The 13,961-nt window shown below is 41.0% G+C and overlaps 1 protein-coding gene across 2 annotated transcripts in view; it reads right to left on the bottom strand.

The window, feature by feature from the left end:
• The window catches only part of CSMD1 (CUB and Sushi multiple domains 1), a 1,337,717-nt gene that overhangs the window by 117,196 nt on the left and 1,206,560 nt on the right, over positions 1-13,961 (bottom strand). For both annotated transcript variants that reach the window (XM_078386602.1, XM_020797818.3), the window contains 2 exons: positions 12,189-12,377; positions 9,168-9,345 (listed from right to left, as the gene is read on the bottom strand). In XM_078386602.1, the coding sequence (XP_078242728.1) occupies positions 9,168-9,345; positions 12,189-12,377 (367 nt within the window). The remainder of the gene's footprint in view (positions 1-9,167; positions 9,346-12,188; positions 12,378-13,961) is intronic.

The raw sequence follows: 13,961 nt of genomic DNA, 5'->3' as shown, positions 1-13,961 counted from the left end.
TATTCACTGTGAAGCTCTGACTTAATATCATGCTTGCATCTCCATAGAAGAAACACATGTGAAATACATATTTACATTTAGTAAAGAAAAGCAAAACATTTTCTGCCAGTTGACCACGTATTTTCAAGACAAGGACATGGTTAAGTTGTTCAATGTTTTTTCTACTGCATCATGTGCTGCCTGTGTTCTCACAAAATGCTTAGCCAAGGGTCCTCAGAATCTTAGTTTATCATTTACAAGCAACTGTGTTGGTGTGCCCTTGTCTTGTTCATCCTGCTTGGCTTCTACAGCCAAAGTCTGCCTCCAGATACAATGCCAAGTTTTTCTGTGTCGGTAAATTTCTGGTTAATTCAGCATGCCCACTTCACAAGAGGAGTCCAGGGAAAGCAATGGGGAAAATATTCCCCTGGTACATTTGCTCAGGAAGGATTCTGTCTTGGCCCTTTGTGAGGACAAGGCTAATGTATTTACACTACAAAAATGCAAGTCGTATAATCAATTAAATGTGGCATAATATCTTCACCCCATATCAGAAGGTACAGTCAAAATTAAGGACCAGAGTGCCTCAACTAAGATTGTTTTCAATTTCAGGTCTTTGCTCCCAATCCTTTCATAGAAATGTTCATTTCTAGTTCTCCCTAAGTGTTTCCATTTCAACGGTTTGGTCTGCTATGGGGCCAGGGAAAAGAACTGGGATGCTTCAAGCTAAGAAAGGGCTAATCTTGCTATCTGATTTATTTTCAACCTAATAATATGAGTAAAGGAGGAGTGCCATAACTGTGGTAAATTCCAATGAGTAGATTGCTCTCTTGCTTCATTAATCACTGCAAAATTTAGGTTCGACTTGCAGCCAGAGAATCGACCTACAGACCAGAAAAAAAAAAAAATGAAACGAAAATGGAACAAAAATGACCGGTTACGGATTAATCGGTTTTCAGTGCATTGTAGGTCAGACTTTTCGACCTGCAGCCACCGTTCCAATATGGATTAATTCCGTAAGTAGAGGGTCCGCTGTAGAGGAGAACTAGTATTTTGCCTGATTTTAATGCCGCCTGAAAGAGCATTTGCCTTTTTTGTAGCTGCATCATATTGTTGGCTTATATTCAGCCTTTGATCTATGGTAATCCCAAGATCCATCTCACATGTTTTATTGCTGAGTCAAGTACCCCCCCCCTTCTTGCAACTATGCATTTGGTTTCTTTTTCCTAGGTATAGAACTTTGCATTTATTCCCATTGAATTCCATGTTGTTTTAAGCCCAGTTCTTGAGCCTATCAAGATGACACAAAATTGGATGGAATAGCTAATACCCTGGAAGCCAGAAATAAAATTCAAAATGATCTGGATAGGCTGGAGGACTGGGCTGAGAACAGCAGAATGAAATCCAATAAGGATAAGTGCAAAGTACAGCACCTAGGAAAAAGAAACCAACCACACAGTTACAAGATGGAGCTTATCTGGCTCAGCAATACTATGAGCGAAAAGGACCCTGGAGTCATTGTAGACCACAAGCTGAATATGAGCCAACAGCGTGATGTGGCTACAAAAAAAAAGGTAAATGCTATTTTAGGCTGCATTAGTATAGTCTCCACCTGGAGCAGGAACTGGCAAGACACTCCAGTATCTTTGCCAAGAACGCCCCATGATCAGAAACAAAAGGCTAAAAGATATGACACTGGAAGATGGGCCCCTCAGGTCGAAAGGCATCCAACATGCTACTGAAGAAGAGCGGAGGAAAGTACAAGTAACTCCAGAGCTAATGAAGTGGTTGGGACAAAGCCGAAAGGACACTCAGCTGTGGACGTGCCTGGAAGTGAAAGGAAAGTCCAATGCTGCAAAGAAAATTATTGCATAGGAACCTGGAATGTAAGATCTATGAACCTTGGGAAGCTGGAGGTGGTCAAACAGGAGATGGCAAGAATAAACATTGACATCCTGGGCATCAGTGAACTAAAATGGACAGGAATGGGTGAATTCAACTCAGATGATTATCATATCTACTATTGTGGGCAAGAAGCCCATAAAAGGAATGGAGTAGCCCTCATAGTCAACAAAAGAGTGGGAAAAGCTGTAATGGGATATAATCTCAAAAATGATAGAATGATGTCAATATGAATCCAAGGCAGACCTTTCAACATCACAATAATCCAAGTTTATGCACCAACCACCATTGCTGAGGAGACTGAAATTGAACAATTTTATGAAGATTTACAGCACCTTCTAGAACTGACACCAAAGAAAGATCTTCTTCTCATTCTAGGGGACTGGAATGCTAAAGTAGGGACTCAAGAGATAAAAGGAACAACAGGAAAGTTTGGCCTTGGAGTTCAAAACGAAGCAGTGCAAAGGCTAATAGAGATTTGTCAAGAGAACAAGTTGGTCATCACAAACACTCTTTTCCAACAACACAAGAGGTGACTCTACACATGGAAATCACCAGACGGGCAATATCCAAATGAGATTGATTATATTCTCTGCAGCCAAAGATGGAGAAGCTCTATACAGTCAGCAAAAACAAGACCTGGAGCTGATTGTGGCTCTGATCATCAGCTTCTCATAGCTAAATTCAAGCTTAAACTGAAGAGAGTAGGAAAAACCACTGGGCTCCTCAGATATAATCTAAACCAAATCCCTTATGAATACACAGTGGAAGTGAAGAACAGATTTAAGGAACTAGATTTGGTGGACAGAGTGCCTGAAGAACTTTGGATGGAGGCTCGTAACATTGTATAGGAGGCAGCAACAAAAACCATGCCAAAGAAAAGGAAATGCAAGAAAGCAAAGTGGCTGTCCAACGAGGCCTTAGAAATAGAGAGGAGAAGAGAAACAAAATGCAGGGGAGATAGGGAAAGTTATAGAAAATTGAATGCAGACTTCCAAAGAATAGCAAGAAGAGACAAGAGGGCCTTCTTAAATGAACAATGCAAAGAAATAGAGGAAAACAACAGAAAAGGAAAAACCAGTGATCTGTTCAGGAAAATTGGAGATATTAGAGGAACATTTTGTGCGAAGATGGACATGATAAAGGACAAAAATGGAAGGGACCTAACAGAAGCAGAAGACATCAAGAAAAGGTGGCAAGAATACACAGAGGAATTATATCAGAAAGATTTGGATATCCCGGACAACCCAGACAATGTAGTTGCTGACCTTGAGCCAGACATCCTGGACAGTGAAGTCAAGTGGGCCTTAGAAAGCCTGGCTAACAACAAGGCCAGTGGAGGTGATGGCATTCCAGTTTAACTATTTAAAATCCTGAAAGATGATGCTGTTAAAGTGCTACATTCAATATGCCAGCAAGTTTGGAAAATTCATCAGTGGCCAGAGGATTGGAAAAGATCAGTCTACATCCCAATACCAAAGAAGGGCAGTGCCAAAGAATGCTCCAACTACCATACAATTGCATTCATTTCACACGCTAGCAAGGTTATGCTCAAAATCCTACAAGGTAGGCTTCAGCAGTATGTGGACCGAGAACTCCCAGAAGTACAAGCTGGATTCCGAAGAGGCAGAGGAACTAGAGACCAAATTGCTAACATGCGCTGGATTATGGAGAAAGCTAGAAAGTTCCAGAAAAATATTTACTTCTGCTTCATTGACTATGCAAAAGCCTTTGACTGTGTGGATCACAGCAAACTATGGCAAGTTCTTAAAGAAATGGGAGTGCCTGACCACCTTATCTATCTCCTGAGAAACCTATATGTGGGACAGGAAGTGTAGCGGGCCACTCTGAAGCCTCTGCCAACTCAGGCCTCCAGGAGTGCTCACTACTTTTCTTCAACTGCTGCCACCAAAGATTATTCAATATTTTAAAAAGGACAAGTGTTTCTTCGAAACAAACTTGTTTATTAATTTTTACAAAATTAAAGGAGTAAATCACAGGTAAATAATCAAGTTGTAAATCACGGTTTCTACTTCACTACAGCACACACAGGCTTTTCCCTCACTGACTATTTGGCTCACAGGCCTACTAACATGTTAATCACTAACTCTCAGTCTCTCAATCTATCAATTTCTCCATCTCTCACACATCACACACCCCTATATATATATTCCAGCTCCTCCCCCTTCTGCACCACCCTCCGTCCCCTCATTGGCTGATGGTCCACTGCCCAGCTGTGACGGACAGGTGAGAACAGGGCTGTATGTTACAGGAAGCAACAGTTAGAACTGGATATGGAACAACTGATTGGTTCAAAATTGGGAAAGGAGTACGACAAGGCTGTATATTGTCCCCCGGCTTATTTAACTTATATGCAGAATACATCATGCGGAAGGCTGGACTGGAGGAATCCCAAACAAGAATTAAGATTGCCGGAAGAAATATCAACAACCGCCGATATGCAGATGATACCACTCTGATGGCAGAAAGTGATGAGGAACTAATGAACCTTGTAATGAGGGTGAAAGAGGAGAGTGCAAAAAATGGCCTGAAACTCAACATCAAAAAAACTAAGATCATGGCCACTGGTCCCATCAGCTCCTGGCAAATAGAAGGGGAAGATACGGAGGCAGTGACAGATTTTACTTTCTTGGGCTCCATGATCAATGCTGATGGAGACAGCAACCACAAAATTAAAAGACACTTGCTTCTTGGGAGGAAAGCGATGACAAACCTTGATGGCATCCTAAAAAGCAGAGACATCACCTTGCCAACAAAAGTCCGAATAGTCAAAGCTATGGTTTTTCCTATTGTGATGTATGGAAGTGAGAGCTGGACCATAAAGAAAGCTGACCGCCGAAGAATTGATGCCTTTGAATTGTGGTGCTGGAGGAGGCTCTTGAGAGTCCCCTGGACTGCAAGGAGAACAAACCTATCCATTTTGAAGGAAATCAACCCTGAGTGCTCACTGGAAGGACAGATCCTGAAGCTGAGGCTCCAGTACTTTGGCCATCTCATGAGAAGACTCCTTGGAAAAGACCTTGATGTTAGGAAAGTGTGAAGGCAAGAGGAGAAGGAGGCGATAGAGGATGAGATGATTGGACAATGTCATCAAAGCAACCAACATGAATTTGACACAACTCCGGGAGGCAGTGGAAGATAGGAGGGCCTGGCGTGCTCTGGTCCATGGGGTTACGAAGAGTCGGACACGACTAAACGACGACGATGAGTATAGTCTCCATATTCTGCAAGGTACTTGTTCCCCTCTATTCAGCACTGATTAGGCTTCATTTTCTGTACTGTATCCAGTTCTAGACACCACATTTCAAGAAGGATGCTGATAAATTGGAACAAGTTCAGAGGAGGGCGACAAGGATAATCATGGGGTTGGAAATCACGCCCTATGAGGAAAGACTGAAAGAACTGGGCATGTTTAACCTTGAGAAGACTGAGAGGAAACATGATAGCACTTTTCAAACACTTGAAAGGCTGTCATACAGAGGAGAGGCAGGATCTGTTCTCGATTATTCCAGAGTGCAGGACACTCAACAATGGGGTCAAGTTATAGAAAGCCAGATTTCGATAGAATATCTAACTGTTAGAGCAGTACAGCAATGGAATCAATTACCTCGAGAGGTGGTGGGTGCTTCAACACTCCAACAATGGTTGTCTAAATTTCAAGAGAAATCACCTGATAAATATCCTTTGATTTGGATTCCTGCATTGAGCAGAGGTTTGGATTCGATGGCTTTATAGGCTCCTTCCAATTTCATTATTCTATAATTCTATGATTCTCTTATTTATTTATTTTATATTAATTTCTTTAAAATATTTTTACCCCATCTTTCTTCTTAAAGAGGACTCCGGGTGGTTTGTGTCATTAAAAGACAATATTTAAAGCTAAAAAAAGTAAGTATACAAATATTAAAAAGGATCAAACAAAATCCACTATAAGAAATGATAAACAAAAGAAATATCAAAAACACATTTAAAGCAGAACGGTACACCAGCAATTTAAAAATCTCATTCATGCAGTCAGTCACTGAGGGAAAGCTTGCATGAAGAGAAACGTCTTTGCCTGCTTGTTGATGGACCAAAAAAATGAGGCCACTCTGACCTCCTGTGGGAAAGAGTTCCAAAGTCTGAGAGCAGCAACAGAGAAGGTCCTCTCCCATGCCCCCACCAAATGCACTTGTGGAGATGGTGGGACTGAGAGAAAGGTCTCTACTCATTAGCCTAACACCTGAGCAGGCTCATTATGGGAGCCATGGTGCTTGAGATAGCTTGGACTCAAGAGGTTTAGGGCTTTATAAGTTAGAACCAGCACTTTGAACTGTGCCCAGAAATGGATGGGCAGCCAGTGGAGCTGTAATGGGGAGCTATATGATCCTTGTAACTCATCCCAGCCAGCAATCTGGTTGCTCCATTTTGGATGAAATTTCTGGACACTTTCCATAGGCAGCCCCACACAGAGTGCATTACAGTAATCCAGCCAGAATGTAACTAAGGCAAATGTCACTATGGCCCAACCAGACCTCTCTAGGAATGGGCACAACTGGCGCACTGCTGAAACCCAGACATCTAGGCTCAGAGACAACTCCAGGAGCACCCCCAGGCTGCGCACTTGTGTTTTCAGAGGGAGTCGAACCCCATCCAGCACAGGCTGCAACCCTGTTCCTTGATCTGCTTTCTGACTGACCAGGAGCACTTCTGTCCTGTCTTAACTGCCATATAGCTCAGCGTTTTAGGTATGTGTCTGTGGAGCCAGAAATTATGAGTTCAATTCTCCACTGTGCCCCCTTGACAACAGCTGAACTCGGGAATCCATAGAGTCCTTTCTAGCTCAGAAGTTCTAAGATGATTATTTATGATTAAACTCCATGCTGTACATTGCCAAATGAAGTCAGGAGAAATATTTCAGCTTTGTATAAGGTTTACATAACTTGCTGCAGCTTCATGTTACGAAACATCTGGGCCGCCAGACACTTGGGATTTTGCTAGCCCTCTTGAAAATATTAACTGAATCTTACTGCCGCCTTTAAAATAACAAGAGAGCTAGAGTGGTCAGTGAGATATCTTTGGTGGAACAGATATTAAGATGTTACTTTGAAGGAGAGTTCTTTATCTACAAAAAGACTGACAGCTTTTAGTGCAAAAGACCTTCACAGTTCTTTTAATCCTTTTGGTACTAACTCAAGAAAAGGGCACTATGTTGTTCAAAGGCAGGCTAACTAGCCAGTGTGCCATTTAATCTTCCTCAGAAATTGTACTGTGAGAAAAGAGGAGCCTGAAAAATTCAGTATGTTTTCCCAAGCAGAGGTGTCTAAACGGCAGTGGCATTTCTAGGACTCAGCATTTGGGTTGGCATATGGCTGGCAAAACATTTCTCTGGGATTGTCACCGCCCCACTGGCTCCTCTCACAACTGAATGCATTGTTAATTTAAATTGCTAATGTGACAAAACATGGTGTGTTGTACAGTAGAATTCTAATCATGTCTGGTTTACCCTACAAAGTTATGCAATGAACAGATCTTTGAATTTATACTCTACTTCTATCCAGTCAATGGGGGAGTGAAAATGGAACAGTCGAGAAAGGCTTCAGATAGTAGAGCTCACTCACAAAGTAACTCTTACGTCTGAGGAAGTGGAATTTTAATCCACAAAGGCTCACATTCAAATATAGCAGCTAGTCTTTAAGGTGCCACAACACTGTCTCCTTTATTTTATTTTAATTTTTTCTTTTGTTTCCGGCCTGATGCTCTAGCAGAGATTCACACAGCTACCTCTTCTAAAACCACAACCAATAAATGGCGCAATTACTTCTCTTCAAATGTTATCCCTGCGGAAGGGACTACATTGTGGCAACTCTCTCATAGTTCAAACAAGGTACAGACACTGTGCTTCACTGTGATTCCAAATACAACTCAAGGGGGGGAAGGAGGAAATCATCATTATCATCATCGCCATCCCATTACAAACACACACACCCCCAAGATGTGTTAATGTGACTAACAATGAATTAAAAAGAGCAATGAACTGAAAATGATACCAACAATAAAAAGGAAAGGGACAGTGTTGATTTATCAGGCAGGCTCATACTGGAGATGATATTTTCGCTCTGAAACGTGAAAGGCTTTGAAGGCCCTCTTTGGATCCAGAAACAAACCAGAAGCCAGTGCAATCACTTCAACAAGGGAGTCACACACTTCCAACAAATATATCCAATGAGAAACCTGGTTGCCAAGATAGTGCATGACACTACTTGGGATGTAATACAATGAGGGCTGTGGCCAGATCTGCTGGGAGAGGGCACACCTGGCCACAACCACTAGACACGGTTAAAAGGTGAAGTTGAGAAGCACTCCAAAACAAGAGACACTACTTTTCAACGTTTGTGCCACCTCGTCTGGCACCAGTTTCCTGTCCTTGAACCCATGGCTCTCCTAACAAGAAGCACCATTGTCTTGTATAGATTAAACTTGCTTTCCCATGTCCACTCATGATTATCTGTAAGCACTGGATGCCAAACAGGAACGGACTATGACAGAAAAGATGAACGACATTGGTTGTTGTGATCACACTAATGGTACCAATTACTGACGTGATGCTTCACTCCTGCACAGTGATACAATATCAATCCTCACAACAGATGAAAATTCATGTAGAAAAAGTTTCCCAACCCAAATGGAGCCTCATCTTTCAATTCCCTGTTACAGAGAAAGCTAGCTTTCTCACGCAAGATGTATCTGAAACGTCTCTATGTCTCAATATTAGTTTGAGGACTTGCTAATAAAGCACACATTTCTCTCTTGATATCATTGTTCTGTGCCCTCGAGTCAGAACTAACATATAGCAACCCTAACAGGGTTTTCAAGGTAAGTAAGATATTAAGGAGTGGTTTTAGCAGTTTCACAATCCCACCCCCACCCCCAAGTGAGCTTCCATGGCCAAGTGGAGATCTGAACCCTGGTCTCCAGAGTCTTAGTCCATCACTCTTATCCACTACACCAGTGGTCCCCAACCTTGGGCCTCCAGATGTTCTTGGACTTCAACTCCCAGAAATCCTGGCCAGCAGAGGTGGTGGTGAAGGTTTCTGGGAGCTGTAGTCCAAGAAAATCTGGAGGCCCAAGGTTGGGGACCACTGCACTACACCACACTGGGTTTATCATGTGTTTCTTATCCACACTCAAATACCGAACTGTTTTGCGATTGTTATTACAGACAGATGGAGAAAAATGCAGATCAAAGAAAGATTATTCTATACCATGATAAAACATTAACATACCAAACTGCAATGTAGTCATTCACTGGTTCTGTTTGGAGTAAAGTGAAATTGATATAGATTCCATGGCCCTGAGGTACAGTAATTAGCCATGAACAATCTTTTGAATTCGGATATTCATCTGGAAATCCAGGGGAGTAAACGGTGCCATTTTGAGATGTCACATTATAGCCACAAGGAGCTGGGGAAAAGAAGAAAGGAAATGTTAAGCAGTAGGCTGCCTAATTAAGGACAAAATGGCAATTTGTCTTGGGTTTTAAGATGTAATAATTCAAATAAAGCAAACTATCTTGGCTAGCACTGATACAATATTAAAACAATAGAAAAGAATAAGAATGAAGGGTAGATAAAATATGAATAAACACATTAAAATCAACCATATAAATGTACTCAACTTTAATAATCGGTGTTAAAAAAAGGTTTGCCCCTATATTTCATAGATAGCTTGAGAGAACGCAACCGCTTTCTCTAAGCCGTAAATGATGGTAGGCTGGGTGCCATGTAGGGATGATTTAGAACAGGGGTGGATAAGATCCGCTTTTATTTTACTTTATTATGCTTTCATTGTGATTTCTTAGTGTAGTTTGTTTTTAGCAGTTCTTATATTTTGTTTGATCATTACCAATTTTCTTTGTCTTTTATGTTATTGTTCTCTTCTGTTTTTGTAAACCGCCCAGAGTAGCCTTGGCTGCCAGATGAGTGATATAAAAACTTGCAAATTGCCCATATGCCATTTTGAGATGTCATTTGAGATGAGTTTGGCCTTAGTGATTGTTTGAGACTCATTTGCTGTTTTCTGAATAAACCTGAGATATATGTCTCTTCTCTCTGGATATTCAAAGAGGCAGCATCTTAAGCCTTTAAATGCATATATGGGGAAAGCTGGATTTAAGTGACAATAAGTAGATTAAGAGTATTTCAAATGAAGTCTATCAATTCATTTAAACCAAGGAAGGAATCTGTGAATTATTCCATTCACAGAATGAAAAAAAAATCATTGCAAATAATTACTATAACCACTACTGACAGCTAAGTAGACATTGCACTTCATTATATATATTTGGTTGCTTTTTTATGTGGATGTTTAAGCATGATGCAATTTAATTTTCCAGGTTCCCATCTGGCTTCTTTGCATGACAAAGTGAGATGATATTGGTCATTTATGTTGTTTTGCTTTTTTCCAAAGATATCCATTTTTGGATGTTAGAAAGTTATTTTAATTACAGCATTTCAATATAATTAATTTGAATTCTAGCCATGGCACATAACAATTTACTCTTTTGCTCCATGTATAATGTGTGAAATTTCGAAAGTAATTTGAGGTAATTCAGAGGCACAGGACCGAAATGTAAGCATCTGAGTTATAAACTAGATTTAAAATACAAATTAGGCTGCTCAGTTTAAGCTTCTAAATTTATAGATGCAGGTGCATTAAGGACAGGCTGTCCAATGCTATACACTATGAAGGTTATTTGAATAATTATTGCAAGCAATCAATTAAATGTAGCAGCTCCAAAACAAAGAAGCAGTTGCATAGAAGTTCTTTGAAAACTGCTCACATCCTGTAGATCAGCCTTCAGTGGAGAAAGGGAGCAGACAACTGACATAAGCAGACTACACCCTCTTCCAAACAGTTGAACCTTGGGATTTCAGCATTCTTTAAAAGAGTCTGTGCACGGCCCTTGGGTTTGGATCAGAAAGAGGCAAACACATGCTCATGATGCATTTCATCGCCCACATCTGCATACAAACCTGCTCCCACTGGTATTACCACTACTGCTGCTTCTACTACTATTACCACTCCTAGCCCTGTGCCATTTTCCTAAGATAAACTGCATTCTCACCCTGCTATTTGTGAGGAAACATAGGAGACAAAATAGTAGAGAGAATATTTAAGCACATACTACCTCAGTGGCATAGAATTAAACCAATGGCCCTGTCCACCTTTTGATGAATTAACAGACACTGTTCACCCAGTGCATTCCTTAATTTGACCTCTGAGTCCATTATTAGTATGCAAAATTATGGCAGTTCTGCACCATATTTAAAGCAATAATAGTTAAAAAATAATAATACTTTCCAGTCTTGTGTAATCAACTCAGATGGTTCTTAATGCTCATTTTGCGTACAAGGAAAGGATTATGATCCCTACACTTTAAAGCACCCAAGCTGGAGAGAACACCATTCTTTCTCCTTCCCTCTCATCCACTCCCACCCCCTTTCAAAATCCTTCCCCACGCCTTCCTCTGCTGTCTTCGACCTACCTACCGATCTGGCAGCATATGGGAGGGAAAGTCTGCTGTGTTAATATTTTCAACCTCACCCTCACTCCAAGCATTTGATGGCAGTTTGTCCTTCTTGGAAAGCCCCTACAGAGCCATCAAAGGAGCTCGTGGAAGCTGGACAGTGATTTGCCAGTTGTGTCAAGGTCTTTGCACCTTGCACTAAGAAAGCCTCTTCTACTCATGTTGCAATTTATTTTTTTAGTGAGGAGAATGGGATGTACAGTATATGCAGGTTGAATCAGCCAACCATCATTGATCTTAGCTTTCAGAAAGCTTCTTTTGCCCCTCTCCAGGAACGGAGATGTCTGCTGCTGTGTAGGTACAGCTCTACCATTACGTAGAGTTAGGCGGTGTCATAAAAGGGCAAGCCTTTGTTATTCACTTTGTGATAATGGTGGTTTTACTGCCAGGGATGGTGACAAGTGCTTGTTCCATTTGTGATCCATGTTGCACATGGATCTTTCTCTGGGTACACTTCATGGATCTAATGTTAATGTATGAGGTGTGGTGGAGATCAATATATATAGGCTAAACCACTTTGGAGAGAAAGACCTTGATTTGCTGAGCAAAATAAGAAATTGGTGGTGCTGAGGGATCAAAATATCTCAACTGGCAAACAATAGCTAACGCTTGCTATTACATTTTCTATGACTGCGACCTCTTCTTCTTCCTTATAGAGATAATGAGGGGAAGATGCTTGGATTAAAAACACAGAAAATGTTGCGGCAGCAAAAGGTACCTTCACACTTTGGAAAAGGGTAGTTCCAGTTCCTATTGATCCCGTGGTGACAAGTGAGAACAGAATGACCAATCAATACATATCCAGGATAGCACTCGAAAGAGACCGATTGACCCACACTGTAATCTGAATTGATTATGTAGCCATTGAAAAAAGGAGGAGGATCTGGACAGTTCTGTAATTCATATGCTGGAGAGGAGGGAAAAACAGAAAATAGTGAAATGCAGTATTTTCCTCCCTTCCATCACCACAAAATTAACAAGATTTCCTGGAAATTGCTAGATTTATACGAGGTAACTCAAGCATATAGAATAAGAGGACAAATAAAAGTCAACTGAGAAAATAAGCATGTATCTCCAATTTCATGGTAGAGTCGTTAAGATATCTACATAGAGGACAAAACAGCATTGTCATGAGAGATTTTGAACAATAAAAACAAGGAAATTAATTTGATCAGACCAAAAAACAAAAACTGCCTTGTCCATTATTTTGGTCACACAGTGATCAGCTAGATACCTCTGGGAAGCCCCAAAGCTTGAAAAGGAGATAAAAGGTAAATGTCATCGTTAGCTATGCGAGAACATTCACAAGCCTTGTGAGGACCAAACTACATGTTACATATAGCCCACCTCTCTAAGAAGTTGAAATCTGGTAGTGTTCCAAAGGTGGGATTCAGCAGACCTTTGTCTCTGAGCAATTCTATTTGCAAACAAAGGCTACGTTTTCCTTCCAATCACAATCAGAAAGCAAAGCAAGTTAATTTGCAAATGAAAGGAGGCACAAAAAGTTCCTGGTTATATGTCTGTAGACCTAAATAATCACCTCTTCTAATGTTTAGCCATCTCTCTCCATCTTGTGGTTTAAAAAACAAGCTTAACTATGCTCTGTTAGATGAAACGCTCCCTATTCCATAATGTTTTTTTCAACCAGTAGAAGCAGGATAGTTCTAGATACTACTTCAGCATGCAACACATGATTCTTTTGAAATTAGAAAAAAAAGGGGGGGGAAGCCATGTGGCTGAGACAAAATATAAATGCAAGAGTAGGCAATAGCCTTTAGGGAACTCTAATAAAAAATAAATTAAAAAATATACAATATGCAAACATTTGTGGGTAAATCTCACTTCTTCATGGGTAATCATAAGAACCACGAATCACCATTTGTGTACAATAGTAAATCTACTAGATGAAAACAGTTCTAAATACATATTAAAAACAAGAAAACACTCAACCGTTCCATTTTAGGGACCCTGCTGCTTTACATAGCCAGTCACTATGAGAAGGCCTGCCTGAAGAGAAAAGTCTTTGCCCCTTTTATGGAAGGACAGCAAAGATGGAGCCAGCCTGGCCTCCAATAGGAGGAAGGTCCTGAGTCTGGGAGCAGCAACACAGAAGGCCCTCTTGGTGTCCCCACCAAACACACCTGTGAAGATGGTGGGACTGAGAGAAAGGCCTCCCCTGATTATCTTAAAACCTGGGTAGGCTCATAAAGGGAGAAATGGTCTTTGAGATAGCTTGGACCCAAGCCGTTTAAGTCTTTATAGGTAAAAATGCAGTTGTAATCACAGTGAAAGCCAAAACTCGGGGGAAAATGGAGCTGCACAATGACCACAGACATATCCCCTTTGGTCCTCCTTCCACTGGCCACATTGAGAGGAAAATGCCTGTAGAAGAGTGTATTATTTGCATGTAGGAAACCACAGGCCACTGAGGGCTCCACATCATGGCATACAGGCTGATTTGTAAAGCTGTCTGCCTTTGACGGATGTTCCT

The sequence above is a fragment of the Pogona vitticeps genome, chromosome 1, assembly GCF_051106095.1.
Source record: "Pogona vitticeps strain Pit_001003342236 chromosome 1, PviZW2.1, whole genome shotgun sequence".
NCBI classification, from domain to species: domain Eukaryota; kingdom Metazoa; phylum Chordata; class Lepidosauria; order Squamata; family Agamidae; genus Pogona; species Pogona vitticeps.
The sequence above is the reverse complement of the archived record's forward strand: the minus strand, read 5'-3'. Positions and strand labels throughout refer to the sequence as shown.